The 17,578-nt window shown below is 43.2% G+C and overlaps 3 protein-coding genes across 3 annotated transcripts; 1 reads left to right on the top strand and 2 right to left on the bottom strand.

Moving 5' to 3' along the window:
• Positions 1-3,820: 3,820 nt before the first annotated feature.
• EAF02_010155 (uncharacterized protein) lies at positions 3,821-8,984 on the top strand (the record flags this gene model as incomplete). Its single annotated transcript, XM_038906203.1, has 3 exons — positions 3,821-3,885; positions 3,937-7,056; positions 7,112-8,984. 3 exons carry the CDS (start codon positions 3,821-3,823, stop codon positions 8,982-8,984), a joined length of 5,058 nt encoding a protein of 1,685 aa, XP_038753930.1.
• A 1,291-nt stretch (positions 8,985-10,275) lies between these two features.
• On the bottom strand, positions 10,276-11,874 carry EAF02_010154 (uncharacterized protein; the record flags this gene model as incomplete). The annotated part of the gene is made up of 3 exons (XM_038906202.1): positions 10,276-10,351; positions 10,405-11,749; positions 11,865-11,874. 3 exons carry the CDS (start codon positions 11,872-11,874, stop codon positions 10,276-10,278), a joined length of 1,431 nt encoding a protein of 476 aa, XP_038753929.1.
• Positions 11,875-12,770: 896 nt separating this feature from the next.
• On the bottom strand, positions 12,771-16,365 carry EAF02_010153 (uncharacterized protein; the record flags this gene model as incomplete). The annotated part of the gene is made up of 6 exons (XM_038906201.1): positions 12,771-13,052; positions 13,137-13,792; positions 13,849-14,902; positions 14,966-15,147; positions 15,231-15,941; positions 16,023-16,365. The coding sequence occupies 6 exons, from the start codon at positions 16,363-16,365 to the stop codon at positions 12,771-12,773; spliced, it is 3,228 nt and encodes a 1,075-aa protein (XP_038753928.1).
• Positions 16,366-17,578: the final 1,213 nt, after the last annotated feature.

Here is a 17,578-nt window from a genome sequence, read left to right as displayed (position 1 = left end):
AAGATGACTTTAGGGGAGTGGAGATTAGTAGGGAATAAGAAATTTGTAAATTTAGGATTGAAGAGGGGTATGAAAAGGAAAGTATTCAGGGATGGGATGGGACGGGCTGGGCTGGTAAGAATAGGATTGTGATGCTCTTTGTGGGATATAGAAGCATTTGATTGGCGACATGTTTTGAGAGAACCATTTAGGGTTGTGTTGTGAAATGGGGTAAAATTGTGGTTATCTTTAGGTTGAAGTTGGAGTTCAGATTGGGATTGAGATTGGGATTGAGATTGGGTAGCATGAAAATGGGCGGTAATGGTAATGGTCTATGTTGGGTCAGTCTGTATGGGTACGCCATATGTACATCCCTAGTACGGCGTCAGTTTCTTGTATGGACAGGAACATGGGATATGGATTTTCGCATGTGCGCATGATATGGTTGTTGCAAAAAATGAGATTGAGGTTGTCATCGTATATCCTGCCTATCTGAAATACATATCGTAGAGGACTTGGGTGACCATGTTTACCAGCGTTTGTGCCATAGATTCTTCGTTTCTTTCTTGAATCATTTCCACAGCCCAAGCGAAGCATGATGCGAGTTGTTTCCAGGGCTGCGAGGTGGACTCATCTATACAATAATGTCCTTTCCAGGTGCGATTCTCTCCGTAAAATCTAGGGTCGATGCGCCTTTGAGAAACGAAGGGGTCATCTGGCGAACACTAGATGTGATATCTAGGCAATTGTTGATAGAATTGCGGATATTACCTAAATAGCCGTAATTGATCATATGTGCGGTAATCTTTCCAGAACGAAATCAGGTTGCGTATGCAGTCATTGAGGTGTATGATGAAGGCTCAAAAAGCTAGAGATTTAGACTGTAAGAAGACGTGACGTGGGGATCAGCCGCAGCAGCTTGCTTGGCAGCTCATCTCGGAGAATACAATACGCTGTTTTGTAATGCATCGTGCCATCCGGAAAATTTAGACGGCAAAGGAGAATTCTTTAAGAATGTATGGAACGTTAAAATTTGTTTGCTGTTTCGAACAGAAATGGGCCAACGGAAGGGTGAGGTCGGATGTATGACATGAGTGCAAAAGTATGGCAATCAAGGAGATGGCATGGAGTACATCTCCGAATATTACACGATTCGGAAGTAGTGAGAGTATTGCCAACTTTTCAATTTCAATTTGCTGGCTCGGGAGCCTACTTCCCACTCTCGGAACGGGCTCAACTCATCTCATCAATTTATAACATGGTAAGCTCGGCATTGAATTGGGCTGAGAAATGAACAGAAGTATGAAGAGTAGATAGATGATATGATATGATATCCTCTGGCTTGAGAAAATGTTTGTGTAAGTCGGGGAGACTATTTTGGACTAGCCATCTACTAAGATCTAGTAATTTTTGAGTATATAGTAAACTTACTACGCTTCCATCGTCGATGATCTCTATCAACGACTCTTAAGATGAATTGAAATCAAGGCGTGAGGATTTATTTTCCTTTTCAAGACGACTATCTGTGTATGACAGGTCAAATATCAAACCTCAAATCTATCGATTGCCCAATGAACCTGCAGAATTAGTAAAAAATCATCTTCTATAAGTGCCATCATGCATGGCTTCGGAGGGATCAAATCCACGAGCCAAAGCAGGTGACACGACGGAAAGCCACAAAATCGACGGTTTCTGTTACCTACCTAGCCCTGGAGGTATACAGAGCGTGGCATCGGGTAGTTTTGACATTTGAGTCAGAGCCGTTATCGCACATGGTTTTCTGTAATGCACAGATAAGGATGGATTTTCGACGAATCAGATAATGAATAGCTTTGTTCAACGGGTGTTTGTGTTGTGCAAGTAATGAAAGCAAAAATAATTCCTGATCACGATCATCGTGTCCACTGTGCACAGTGCAAGGTGAAAGATGCGGCTACCATATCTGACAGCACCTTCCTTAATAGGTCGCCGACGCTCAGGTCGGCCAAAAGTTTCTTTCTCAGACGTTTTGGGGGATTTCGTTCCGATAAGTGATGGCGGTGTGGGTGGAAGTGTGGAGATGGAAGAGTGGTGCAGGAATGAAGGGGTGCTACACGAAGTAGTCAGGAACCGTTGATAGCAATGAGGGTCTGAAGATGGGTCCTAGGAAGAAAACTGTATGTACGAAGTACGGAGTAAAGCTTGTGATGAAATCAATTGATCAATCAATGGATGGTAGAAGTTAATGATTTGATCTTGAGACGAGGAAAACTGTGAAGTTCATTTGATCCAAGTAAGAAGTATGTAAGAAGCAATCCAAAAGCAATCCTTCGCGGGGTAAGGTTGGGTTGTTCTAGAATTGCTAGGTAGATATCGTCGTATCCTAGGATAAGAGAACTAATGCCGATTCCCTTGTCGATTGTTTGATTGATGACCGCCTTTGCATGGCGGTTACATGGCAATAGATCAATGCCTATTTCTGGGGGTGTCAAGAGTCAAGAATCAAGAGAGAGCGTCGCATCGTCGACAAGTCGTCATGTTGATGCCTCGATCGATCTCATATTACATATCATGTGTACCATGTCATGTATAGAATAAGCTGGAAGTTGATACGTAGTCATGGCGACCTAGGTCGATAGATATCGGGATCAAACTGATATCACACTGATAGCACACTCCACACCATGTACATTGTAGACACCGAAGTCATGCAAGCCGACCGAGTAGAGCATTTGGCAGATTCCTGTAGGAAACATCCATGGAATCGATTGTTAATACCCCTTGGCCAAAGTATACGTATACCAATGGTGACGAGGGTAATCATAATACCATAGCAACAAAATGAGTGTTTTGATGAAAAAAGGTAAAATGCAATCAACGTTCCAAGAAGTTCCCTGTTGTGCTCCCGTTGAGAGGTTAACCTTTCCAGCATTGTGAAGCATGTCTTCCCAGGCGAACTAGGTACAGATGTCTGCATGTACCAGGTATCGTACAAACGTATTGAGGTATCACGTGGGTATGTACGATTATTGCAGAATATATCTCATAGTCATTCACTGATTGGCTTCGGAAGACGGGATTTGAATATTGATGAGTATGGTGAATGGACTCTGTACTATTGAGTATCAACAATCCGAGACAAAGCCCTCTCTCTCCTGGAGTGACTGAGTCCTTCGACTTCTCTTCCCTCATCAAGTGGGGCAATATTATCTAAGTGGGACCAGAAAGAGTTGGTGGCTCGAGGGTGGATGCGGATCACATAATATGGGAACAGTACATCTGCTACTTGTATGTATGGTGCATGCTTAACTTGAACTCTTTTTGCAGATAAAAGTAAAATCTCATCATAGGACAGTCAGTCAGTACGGACAGAGTAGAGGGAGGGTAAAGAAAGGTATGTACTATGTATGAATGCATGCAGTTAGTCACCTTTTCCTCCATCACAAATCACAAAGCTCTTCTCTTCCAACATCCCATCCTTTCCAACCCTCCAACTCCCACCTCCTTCATCCTTTCTCAATCACATACAACTTCATTCTCTGCCTCTCCCACCATAACTTCCGAGTACTTAAATCCTCATTATATATATATTCACTCGGAGATCTGACAGTGAACTATCTGGCTGCTTCTTTTCTTCTTCTTCTTTTTCTTCTGCTTTCTCTTCTCCCATTACATACTACAGCTTTACGCTCTCGGTTTAATTTATCACCTCTTTGGTTTTTTCTCGCCGAAAGTCATTGTTTATAAGCAGGAAATAATAATTATTTTACTTGATTAGCCAATTCAATGATACGTTAAGACTACCTCCGCACAATACGTTCGAGACGTTTCAATCGCCATCCTACTATTCACACTCAACAACATGTTGGGCAAATGCAGTGGGCCTATATGGCAAATCGATGATTTCACAAACTGTGTACAGAGAGAGTAAGTGGAAGCAGTCAGTCTGTTGCCAGCCCGAAGACTAACCGCAAAAAGTTATCTGAAAGTACTGTTTCCGCTAATAGTCATCGGCCTCTCGTTCCTCATCCTAATAACGTCTGCGGTCCGCCGGAAAATAAAGTTAAAACAGAAACCCAAGTATCGACAATTGCGAACGGGATCAATTGACCGTACAACGATAAGTGGCAATGGATTCAGTCATCATAATGGGGAGGCAATTGCAAACGGAAACGAGCACACCGCTGTCGATGACGAAGACGAGGGGTTGTCGATAAATGGCGGTGGACGACTGGTATTGACGAAAACGACCACTCAAGGATCGGTTGCTGCCATTGATAGTCCCAGAGGCCAGAACACCTTGACAGTTATTGAGCTTCTTGCAATCACGGTAGAACTTGGTATCCAGATCGCAGTTTTCGTACTCGGCGCATATGGTTCAAAGGGGGTTGTGGCCGCCACTGCTGGAATCTTTACCTGGACCTACATTTTGATACTCGCAAGTTTGAGATTTGCTTTCTCCAATACGAAATGGAGAGTCCCAAAGATTTGGAATCACACGGCTGCTTTATACACTGCACAATGGCTCTTTTCGCTGGTTATATTCCGCTCCGCGATCATCCACCCGCGTTCCAGAGTCAGCCAGGGACTTATTATCTCGGATTTCGTCCTCTCTTCGTTCCTTTTCGGACTCGCAATTACTACACGCAAGGGCAACAAGGCTGTGGTCTTGGAGTGGGAGGGAGACATTCAACCCTCAAAAGAGCCGTTGGCCAGCTTGTTTTCCATTGCTACCTTCGCATGGGTCGATTCTATTGTTTGGCACGGCTATATCAACACCTTCGAAATTGGAGATGTCTGGAACCTGATGCCAAAGGACAAAGCGGCAGCTGTTTTGGCAGACTACAGGCTACTCAAAAAGACGTCGGCCTTGGTATGGCATTTGATGCGCTACTTTAAAGGTCTTCTTACTATACAGTGTGCTTATGCCGTCTTTTCCGGCCTTTTCAACTTTGCACCTACATTGCTGTTGAAAGCTATTCTTGAATACATTGAAGATCCAGATTCGGCGCCTCGCAATGTCATCTGGCTATACGTCATTCTTCTTGCCTTTACAGATATTCTTCGCTCGCTCGCCGATCAGCAGGCCCTTTGGATTGGCCGCAAGATCTGTATAAGGCTCAGGGCAATCATCATTGGTGAAATCTACGCTAAAGCATTAAGAAGAAAGGCTGCATCAGGAAGTGACTCTGTTCTTGGCGCAAAGAAAGATCTTAAGGATGTAGAGAAGCCTAGCTGGTGGCGAAGATCACTTGGAAAGAAGAAGGGTGAGCAAACTTCTAATGCCGCACAAACTCCACCAGCTACTGCAACTGGGGCTGGAAAGAAGACAGATGAGCAAGCTAATGTTGGTACCATCATAAATCTCATGTCTGTTGATTCTTTCAAAGTCAGCGAAGTCACTGCATATCTTCACTTCCTCTTCGCTGCTGCTCCAACCCAATTGATCGTAGCTGTATATCTTCTCTATCGTATCCTCGGAAAGAGTAGTATTCCAGGTCTCGTTGTCATGGCTATTCTTCTCCCTGTGAATATTGGATTCGCTCGTGGCTTTGGAGCTGCCCAGAAAAAAATCATGGCAGCTACCGATAAAAGAATCCATACTACCAATGAAGTCCTAGAGAACATTCGTATCATTAAATACTTTGCGTGGGAAAAGCGCTTTACTGATATTGTCAATGATAAGCGAGCTGATGAGTTGAAAGCATTACGCTTAAAGTATATCATCTGGGCTTTCGCTGTTGCTGTGTGGAACACGGTCCCGGTAGTTATTACTTTCTTCTCGTTTCTCTATTATACGGTTGGAGAGAAGAAGCCACTTTATCCTTCCATCGCATTCACAGCTATCTCACTCTTTAACATTCTACGCGTTCCTCTGGATCAATTGGGCGACATGATAGCTCATGTTCAGGAAAGTCAAGTATCAATCAATCGAGTAGAGGAATTCTTAAATGAAGACGAGACTGAAAAGTACGATCAGCTCTCACATGATAACTTGGATGAGGATGGTAATCAAATGATTGGATTTAAGAATGCTACTTTGTCCTGGGGTGGCAAAGAAGCCTTCACTGATGAAGATGTCTCAACCGCATTCCGAATGATGGATTTGAATGTCAAATTCGAAATTGGTCATTTGAACATCATTGCTGGACCCACTGGATCTGGAAAGACGTCTCTCCTGATGGCTCTTCTCGGCGAGATGGCTTTAATCAAAGGAAAGGTGTTCCTACCTGGCGGTTTCAGTCGTGAAGATGTCCGACCCGACCCCGAAACTGGTCTTACCGAAACCGTCGCTTATTGCGCTCAACAACCTTGGCTCGTGAACGCTAATATCAAGGAAAACATCTTGTTTGCCGCTCCACTGGATGAACAGAGATACAAGGATGTGATAATTGCTTGCGCTTTAGAACGTGATCTGGACATTCTGGATGATGGCGATGAAACACTTGTGGGTGAAAAGGGCATCAGTCTTTCCGGTGGCCAAAAGCAACGTATCTCTCTCGCAAGAGCTCTTTACTCTAACTCTAAACATGTACTCCTCGATGATTGTTTGAGTGCTGTGGATTCACATACTGCCAAGTGGATATTCGATAATTGTATTCGAGGACCATTGATGCTTGATCGTACATGCATCTTAGTCACGCACAATTTATCTCTCTGTGTTCCTCATTCTCGATATGTTGTTTGTCTCGAGAATGGTAGGATCACTGAACAAGGATCCGCAGATAAGGTTATAGCTTCAGGGAAATTGGGAGAGGAAATTACTAAATCAAGCCCCGCTTCTGCTCTTCACTCACGAATCCCATCTCGAGTCCCTTCTAGCATCGGCGAGGAGAGCAACGAAACTCTTATTGAGGAGCAATCTGCAAATGGTAAGCCGGACGATGTAAATGCAAAACCAAAGGCAAAGAAATCCAAGCAAAAGAAAAACGCCATGGCCGAAACAAAAGCAGAGGGTGGTGTCAAATGGAGAGTCCTCGTATTGTATTTGAGAGCCATGGGTCCTTGGTGGTTCTGGGTTCTCGCTGTAATGGTTTTTGGAGTCCAACAAGTTGGCGCTCTTGGGGCCAATATTTGGATTAAGCAATGGGCAAATCAGTAAGCTATAAAACGTGCACTTTTCAGCTATCGACTTGTGCTAATGAACCTATAGATATGATGTTGAAGCTGTCCGAACCAAATATCACTTATCCGCAAACAATTACATTGGCAATACTATCTCTACTATCCAAGTCGCGAGCTCAAAGTTATCTCAAGTTCAACCATATTTCGACCCTAACAAGACTTCGATTGTGGCGAAGCTCGCTCCAGATGTTGATGTTGGATATTATCTCGGGGTTTATGCTTTGATTGGTATCGCATGCATGTTGATTGCCCTTTTCAGAGACTTCTGGCTCTTCTTTGGTTCTCTTACCGCAAGTTGGAGAATCCACGAGAATTTGATGAAAGCCGTCACCCGAGCAAAATTTAAGTTCTTTGACTCGACTCCATTAGGTCAACTCATGAATCGATTTAGTAAGGACTTGGAAGCTGTTGATCAAGAAGTCGCACCTATCGCCATTGGAGTCATGTCATGCGCCTTGGCTATTATTGTAACGGTCGCTTTGATCACTGCTATCACCCCTGGCTTCTTGATTGCAGGTGTATTCATCAGTGCTATGTACTTCTTTGTTGGAAAATTCTATCTTCGATCATCAAGAGATTTGAAGAGAATTGAATCAATTCAAAGAAGTCCATTGTTCCAGCAATTTGGAGAGACACTCAACGGAGTTACCACTATCCGAGCTTATGGTGATGAAAAGCGATTTGTTCGAGACAACATGTTACGAATCAACACTCATAGTCGACCATTTATTTATCTATGGGCAGCAAATCGATGGTTATCATTCAGAATTGACTTGGTCGGTGATCTCGTCGCATTCTTCGCAGGAGCATTTATTGTCAGTAGTATTGGTACTATTGATGCTGGTTCGGCTGGTCTATCCCTAAGTTATGCCATCAGTTTTACGGAGAATGTTCTTTGGATGGTACGGCTATATTCTATGAATGAACAAAACATGAACTCCGTAGAGCGAATCAAGGAGTATCTGGATGTCGAGCAAGAAGCAGCAGAGTATATTGAAGAAACTGAGCCGGCCAAGAACTGGCCAAGTCAAGGATCTGTGGAATTCATTAATTACACCACAAGATATAGGGAAGACTTGGATCCTGTATTACGAAATGTCAGTTTCAAAATCCGACCTTTGGAAAAAGTTGGTATCGTTGGCCGTACAGGTGCAGGAAAGAGTTCTCTTGCCCTTGCTCTATTCCGTGGTCTTGAGGCCGAGGAGGGAAAGATTTTGATTGATGATGTTGATGTTGGTCTTATTGGCCTTCGTGATCTTCGTGAGAGAATAACCATCGTACCACAAGATCCAACCCTTTTCACAGGTACCATTCGAAGTAATTTAGATCCTTTCAACTTCTTTACAGATGAAGATATCTTTACGGCTCTACGAAGGGTTCACTTGATTGGACCAGTAGGAACATCGACAGCTCCTTCCACACCAGGTGTCTCACGACCACCATCTATTGAATCATTATCAGGCTCTACAACTACCAATAAGAATATCTTCTTGAACCTCAATTCCACCGTTACAGAATCAGGAAACAATCTCTCACAAGGTCAACGACAACTTCTTTGTTTAGCTCGCGCTTTACTTAAACAACCCAAGGTTCTCATGATGGATGAAGCTACTGCTTCTATTGATTATACCACTGATGCCAAGATTCAAGAAACGATAAGGGAGCTCAAGAGTACGATTATCACAATTGCGCATCGTTTGCAAACAATTGTGGATTATGATAAGGTGTTGGTATTGGATAAGGGAGAGGTGGTGGAATATGCCCATCCGCATGAGTTATTGAAGAAGGAAGGGAAGGATGCGATTTTTAGAGGGATGTGTGAGACGAGTGGAGATTTGGACGGGTTGAAGGAGGCGGCGAAGAAGGCTTGGGAGGCAAAGACTCTGGTGGATGATGAGTAGAGAGGGGAAAAGCGAGGAGGAAAGGAAGGAAGGATGTAGTATAGTGCATTTTGGAGAAAGGGGAAGAACTATACATAATTTTTTCTTTCTTTTGTGGTAAATAAATAAATGCATTGGGATTTTGAAATTCTGTAGATGGATTGTTGGGCCTGGTTGGTTATTTGCATTTGGGATCGGTGGGTGGTGGAAAAATTACTTATTTGTGCTGCTGTGAGTAGATTTGGTGGTGGATGTGGTTGGGCAAGGTCCAACGAGGTATACATTTTATATAAAAGGGAGACGATAACGATGAGGAATAAATAAGGATTAAAATCAGAAAAACTTGTTACGTTTCAAATTTCAATGTCATTGAGTGGTTGGTTGATTGGTTGATTGGTTGCGGTTCTGGCTCTATGTCTGGGTTCTAGGGGGAGGGGGGGGGGGAGTGATGGTGGATATATGATTAAGAAGAAGAAAGCAAAGCAAAGCAAAGCAAAGCAAAGCAAAGCAAAGCAAAGCAAAGCAAAGCAAAGCAAAGCAAAGCAAAGCAAAGCAAAGCAAAGCAAAGCAAAGCAAAGCAAAGCAAAGCAAAGCAAAGCAAAGCAAAGCAAAGCAAAGCAAAGCAAAGCAAAGCAAGAAACGACCAACTACTTATTAAGTCTACCTAGGTAGGTAGCTACCGATCTACCTAACTGACCAACTACCTATACCCTATTCCCCTAAGAGATCTAATCCAACAAACAAACTACTTAAGGTATCTAATTCACACATACTAATAAATAACAGACAGACTAATAATTAACTAACCGATCAACTAATTCACTAACTTTATGCTTCGTACCTACACTTTGATAGAGCTATTATTACCTACCTAGGTAGTATATGATAATCACAGTACAATTCCTACAACAGCACACTTGGTATAGCTTCTAAATAGCATAGCATTCGGTATCCACATCGTTATAATCACAATTACAATCACAACGCAAACCCAATCTTTATCAAACGTTTCTTTGCAAATTGTACAATAAGTGCCTGCTTTTTATATCTCATGCTACCATCAGAATTCATGCAATGCAGTCCCAAAAAGTACACCCATCCCCATCCCCAACCTATCCGCACCTATTGTTACATTACACAAAGATCATAGTCAGTATGTAGATAAAATGATATTGTCTCTTTCATCTACACATCTTTGATCTCCGAAACCCGTCCCGATTTTCCTAACAACCACCAATCCTAAATCATTTTGCTTTTCTTTTATGTAATCAAGCATACAAGAAGAATTTGAAAGATATGAAAAGGGATTTCCTTATCCCATGATCATGCCCTTCATGCCGGCCATATCACCCTCCTTTGCGGCGATCTCAAAGTATCCGTAGATAATACTATGAAAGTGTTAGTCATTTGTATTGGGTACTATTGAAATGAATGTACTTACGTGACAGCCAACAAAATACCAGTTCCAGAGCCGAGAGCTCCCATCAAATCACTACCAACAGAGAGTGCACCAATACAAGCACCACCAAATGCGGCAGCAGTAGGAATAATGCGCTTCAACTCCTTGTACATGCTTTGTTCTCTGTGACCAGCCATGACAAGTCCTTGATCCTTGAGTTGCTTAGCAACATCTCTTGGGCCGGAACCGGAAACCTCAATCCAAGTCTTGGAGAAGATGGCACATGCGACAAGCATGTAAACAATGTAGACGGCAGTGTGGATTGGGTCGAGAAGAGCATCGGTGAAGTTCAAAGGTGGGGACATGTAGTATGCGATACCGGAAGTAGCGAAAAGTTGTGCTGAGCCCTCCTTTGCCTCCCAAACACCGAAAAGCTGGACAAGCAAGTTCTCAGAAAAGCGGGAGTACAACATCTGGGAGATAAGGAAGACGTTGGAAGAGAGGGCGGATTGAAGCATAATTGGCATGTTGGAGGTGTAGAAAAGACGAACTGGGTAAGAACCACGAGCACCACGTTGGCGGGAAGATTTGACTGGGATCTCAACGCGGAAACCTTGGAGGTAGATAACAGTTGCGAAAACGACGATAGTGGCCAAAAGGTTCATGATGTTGGGGAGTTGTTGTCTATAGAAAGCCTCTTGGAGAGCACGTTGCTTGTTTGGCCATGTCAAAAGCAAGTGGAAGAGTGCGATAACGGCACCTTCGAATTCTGGGCCGCGACCGGTGTTAATGGTAGTGGGAGAGAATGCTTTCCAGATGATAGACTCGCAGATGTTGGTAGCGATGAAGAGGGAGATACCACTTCCAAGACCGTATCCCTTTTGGAGGAGCTCATCGAGGAGAATAACAATCAAACCGGCAACAACCAATTGAAGGATGAGAAGGCAGACGACACCAGCACCGAGATCGGATGGTTGACCGTACAATCCAGTAAAGACATAAACAGTAGCTTGACCCATTGACAAGATAATAGCGAAGAGCTTTTGCGCGGTTTGATACAACTCGCGATCAGCCTTCAAGTCAAGATCAACATCAATCAAATGGGTACCAGCAAGAAGTTGGAAAACCATTCCGGAGGAGATAATTGGTGTAATACCCAATTCCATCAAGGTACCTCTGTTACTTGCCAACATCATTCTCAACCAGTATAAAGGATCGGAGGTATCCGAGGACACAATACCATACAATGGCATTTGGCTCATAACCAAGAATATCAATAATGTCAAACCCGTCCACATCAACTTTTGGTTGAATGGGACCTTTGTCTCGGGTTGCTGAACCTCAGGGAGGAACGGCGAGAAGGGTTTGATGAGATCGAGGAATCGAACTATAAAGATACATTGTCAGTATTTTGCAATTGATTGTGGGAAGAAATTTGAAGTTTTAGAAGCTCATCCACACTTATGACGATGAGCTGTGCAGGAAGAAAAGATATAACTTACGGCCACTCATCTTGGCGGTTTAATATCTGAAAACCTCACAGAAGTGGAAAAGGGAGAATGAGAAGAAGAGTTAAAGAATGGCACGTTGGCACTGTGCTCTGCTATTTGAATAAATGTCGCAGATTGTGAAGTGTTGACAGGAATAATAATCCGAACAGATCTCAAAGCTTGGGGTTAATTCAAGGTGGTGGCACTAGTAAATTTTGGGACTGGTGCCTTAATGTAAAGATGTGGCCTTTGGGTGCATGGGGATGAGTCAGCAAATGGTAGAGCTTCACTAGTGTCCGTCCGTACCCCTTTTATGCAAGATGTTGAGAACAGATGAAAATATGAGATGAGTAAGAATTTCTTATGATTTATTCATACTGGTGTACTTTGTATGGGTCATTTATATTATCATATATCATTCAAGACACATCTCCAACTTCAAAATTGAATGGAAGATTCAATCATTGGCGGCATCAAGCAAGCCATTGAGTTCTCATTATCAATAGCAACTAATTGTCTTCACAAAAGTAATAGAATACTCTCTTCCAATACCCAAACTATGAGTTATCTGAATTTTGATCAAGAGTTCACAGAAGTTTCATTTATAGTCAACTCAGGTATGATGAACTGTCTACCTATGTATAGAATGCTACCAAGCGTTGGTCATTAAATCATATACAAAGTGAATCGCAATCCTTTCATTGTCCATAAATTCGTCGAAACGTATTCTGATATAATCATGATCATAATCTGTAACGAAGAAGTGCTAGCGCCGCCCATCAAAATCAAGAATCCCTCCCATTTCTACATTCTAATAAACCCAAAACATCTAGCATCTTGCATTACCGCTCCCAACAGCTCTAACCTCCTATCCTCTACCCCCAAATGCGTCAAAGTTGCCTTCCCTTCTTTGCCCCTCTACCAAGCTATTCTCGCCAACCAACCCTCTGGCCACTTTCTCACACAAAACTTTCTCACCTCATCCGTGAAAAGTATCCACATACCAAAAGCCAACGGCAAGAAGAAATACTCCACTGGAATTGGGCTACTGTTGATTGCAGACGCCAATCCTGGTATGTAGAGGAATATGAATATTACGACGAGGGCGAAAAGTATTGCAGGAAAAAGCCAGAGATTTTGTGTTGCTTTATTGAATGCAGGTGGCTGTTGGAAAATTGAGAGGCGACGGGTGCGAGTTGCCTGGGTTTTGGTTAGTCAGGAATTGAGAAAATAAAGCAAGAAGAGCTGGGGAGAAAATGTACAAAGTGAAGGAAAGTGACTTACCATCAAATTAAACCACTGCATGATAACCAAATTGACAAAATAAATACTACTAGCCACAGCCAACACTTGCTGTACATATGCATCACTCAAATGAGGCGGATACTTTCCATAGCCCAACCACAAGATCGAAAATGTAACTCCTCTCCGTTGACAATACCAATAAGCCATCGCAAATGACGCAATAGCTTGTTGTACACCCAGAAAAATGTAGGCATGAAATAACAATTTCCAATCAACCAGCTTATCTTTTTTAACATCTCTTGGTTTCCTCAAAAGTACATCGGCCTCCGGTTGTTCATAAGCAAGAACTGTGGCACCAGCACAATCTGTGAGACAACAAATCATAATCATGAGGAAAGAGCTCAGAATTTGAGGAAGACCTAGAACGACGTTCGTAATGATGGGGAGGAATTCGCAAAAGGTTCCTGCGGGAAGAAGGTAGATAATAGTTTTCTTGAGGTTGTCAAAGACCACACGACCATATTTAACGGCTTCGACAACGGCACCGAAAGAATCGAGAAGGACCATATCGGCAGCCTCAATGGCGATATCTGAGCCACTACCGAGAGCGATACCAATGTCGGCGGCCTTTAGAGATGGGGCATCGTTGACTCCGTCGCCTGTCATACCTACAATATTTTCACGCTTCTGAAATTCTGTATTCTTGTTAGTCATATACAAAATAGTGCATGAAGTAAACTTGAGAATATACCTTTGACGATGCGTAGCTTTTGCTCAGGAGTAGTACGTGCGAAAACAATCTCTTCATATTGACAAAGCTGATCCCATTGATTATCGTTCAAACTCATCAAATCCGGACCGCTCAGAGCTATCGACCTCGCATCTCCGTGCTTAGAGTCCACGTCTTTCTCAGAGATGACACCACTCGAAATGCTTTTTGGGGTCTCTATACCATTTCTGCTGAGTCTAGAAACATCGTGAATCATGTCAGAAGGCGTAGTGATGATACCACACTCAATAGCAATAGCTTGAGCTGTGAGTTTGAAATCACCAGTGACCATGAAAATTCGGATGCCAGCTCTTCTTAGAACCTTGACTACGTCTAGGATTTCATCTCGAGGAGGATCAACGATGCCAACAAGTCCAACTAGAGTCAAATCGCTGTCAGCCTGTCGCATGATCTCGGCCTCAAAAGTGTTGTTCTCGGGTCTATGCTGTTTTTGGTGGCCTGGAAGAACTTTTCTTGCAAGTAGAATCACCCTCTTTCCCTGACTTGACCATTTGTTTTTTATCCCTTCAATAGACGCCTTCTTCTCCGGGTTCAACGGGTACACATTTCCATCTTCACCAACGTAATTGGTACAGCGCTCCACTAGAATATCTGGGGCTCCTTTAATAGTCAACAGAAGATCTTCATTTCTCCATTCGGCTAGCTCCTCAGGTGACACCGCAAGTTCCAAGCCTTCGGGGTCAGATAGCCTCAGAGTCCTGATCATGAATTTGTTCTTGCTGTTGAATGCTAGTTCGAAAGTCTTTCTCCATAAAGTATGCAATTGTCGAACCTCTCCAAATGTTTCTGATAGTCGAAGAACTGCCTGATCTGTCGCATCTCCTGCAATCTTCCTTTCCGCAAGAGGCAGATTGAGCGTAGCAGCATCGAACTCGCCAGCATTGCATAAACCTGCCAGGGATCGCAATTGAGCCACAGAATTGGTAGTCTTGCCATTGAGATTTTGGAATTCAACAGCTTGCTCAGGCGTCATTGTTTTTTCTGCGATTGAACACTCGGTTGCAAACATCTTGTTCTGAGGAGACAATTAGCTGGAAGATCTCTGAGAATATTTAAGGACAAGTGCCACTAATGTTACCTTTGTTAAGGTTCCGGTCTTATCCGAGCAAATAACTGACACAGCTCCCAATGTTTCGACAGTCTTTAGGGATTTGCACAAGACTTGGTTGCTCTTCATGATATTCGCCGTAATGGTTAGGGAAGCGGTTAGAGCGATGGGTAAACCCTCCGGAATAAATGCAACTGCCACTGTTACGATATCTGCAGTAAAAATCTCTTAGCCAAAGATCCCTTCTAGTTTCCTGTGATGGACCAGATAAGCGAGAGAAGGAAAAGCTACATACCAATAATCAATCCGGCAGTGGAAATCCAGTCAGGGTGAGAATGTCTTAACCATGCAGACCAACAGACAATGACAACTATGTTGAAGAATACCATGATGGAACAAATGATTATGATAAACCTCAAGATCTCCTTTTGCAGTGTCGTCATGCCTGTCTTCGGCGTATTGGTCAATTTGGCAATCTTTCCGAAGACCGTCTTGTCTCCCGTGCTCACAGTGACTCCTATCGCGCTTCCGGAGATGCAATGAGTTCCCTGCATACCAATGTTGTGCGTTTCCAGATAATTGAGATCTGTATTTTCGATTGAACCGGCAATGGGTTGTGACTCGCCAGTCAAGATGGAGCGATCAAATTTAGCATCGGATGAGATTTCAACGAACCGCACATCTGCAGGTAGCTTGTTACCGGCCTTTATATAAAGTATGTCACCGGGAACTAGATCAACTGCGGCAAGTTCTACGCGGTTGCCATTGCGGAGGACAAAGCAGTCGTCGGGAAGCATACCGGAGATAGATGCCATGGTCTGAGACGACGACCAATCTTGCCATGCATTGAATAGTGCTTGAATGACGAAGACAGCATAGAGGACGATTGCAAGAGCAAGATTTGCTTGTGCCGGATTTGGTTCTCCTAATGGTTCATAGGTGATAGTGACCAAAATACCACCAATCAGCAACACTGATCCAAATCCACCAAATAGATATCCAAAGACTAAAGAATAAAAAGATTAGAGAAGATTCCAAACAAATGAGAGCATAGATGAATCGCCAATGAATATGAGATTAAACCTACCCCTCGAGAACAAGTCTGAAGGTGGCTTCGAAGGCATGTTCTTTCCGAATTCTTTTGTCTTGACCTCAACCTGTTCTTTCAAAAGACCTTGGGCAAGTGATGTCTCCAACCGATTTACAACATCGTCTGTCGACAAAGTATGCCACTCCAAATCACCAAGCTCAGCTGCAGCGCCCTTCTTTGCACGATCTGCATCGATTCGCTGTTTTTCTTTAGTTTCTTCAATGGCAAAAGATACAGTGCGGTAAGTAATTGGCAGAGCAGTTGCTGGATCGATGGAAACTCTGCGGCGCCTTGAGCTTGTAGTTGATAGCTGCGAGTTGTTTGTGGCTGTCCGAGTCATTCTAGGGAGCGTGTGTATTTGTCTGCCCGTCTCTTCATCTTGTGCGCCGAATCTGATTCGGGTTTCGGGTCTAGGTTGGACGTGAAAGATTTCATCGTCGTGATCCTCGAGTGAGGTAGGCACAGATTTTCGTCCATGTTATTGATCGTCAGAGTATCGTAGTGAGGGTCTTAGAGGAGTAGCTGATCAAAGGCTTCGCAGATGTGTTGTTGTTAGAGAAATGCCTTGCTAATGCGAAACTGCCACTTGAGTGGGTAGGAAAGTACAGCTGTAAACCAGAAGAGCTCTTGGAGTCGCACCACTTGTTGGCCGTTCAACGATAAAAAGAAGTGAATATGGAGAGAAGGGTGGAAGAAATTGAAGCTACCAAAAACAGAAACGGCTTGGGGATATCAAACAACCCGACGACTTCGAACGATTTGAATTTTTGAGGGAGGCCAACAACAACTTTAAGTAGATCAGAAGAGCAAGTAGTAAAAGACTTAGGAGATACAGCAACAAACAAGCTCGAGTAGGTACGGCAAGCAGATGGGGGCAGTGCCAAATTATCTTTTGTTTCCAAAAGACTAGTTGATGGATACAGACCTACCTTGGCCCAATTTTTTTTGTAGAAAAAATGAATTGTCCTACCAGAAGTTGTGGCGTAAGCGTGGGAGCATATACAAATTTTCTGATTGTGATATATATCGCGCGGAACAATTTCGCATCTCATGAGAATGTTATAGATAGGTGGGTAGTAACACAAGCTGTTTCCATCATACAGCTACCTACATATAATACAAACTCACTTGCATTCCAGAAGCCAAAGCCGAATGTGGTCTAGATCTGTAACTTCAGGGCGCATCTGGAAGCCCGTCAATTTTGACATCAACGTAATAAAATTGAAAGCACCCATGCAAGTGGTCGCCAATCTCTGCATTTTAGACGTTGTATCAAATCGCTCATATAAAAATTGAATGCGTTCGGTGTTGAATTGTTATAAATGTGGTCTTTGTAGTGAAAACTCGATCCAAGTTCGCTGGTCAACGTTAGGTTAGCTGCGAAAATGATATCTGGGAAATAAATCCCTCATGGAGCGAACAGGGCCTCCTTGCTCGATTGATTGATTGATTGTTAAAAAGATACCACGAGCAATTCGATTGGTTGCTGTTATTGTATGATATAAAGGATACTGCTAATAGTTATGTCGTACGACACACTGAGATTTGTATTG

Source organism: Botrytis sinoallii, assembly GCF_014898435.1.
Source record: "Botrytis sinoallii strain Bc 23 chromosome Unknown BSIN_024, whole genome shotgun sequence".
Lineage (NCBI taxonomy): Eukaryota > Fungi > Ascomycota > Leotiomycetes > Helotiales > Sclerotiniaceae > Botrytis > Botrytis sinoallii.
The sequence above is the reverse complement of the archived record's forward strand: the minus strand, read 5'-3'. Positions and strand labels throughout refer to the sequence as shown.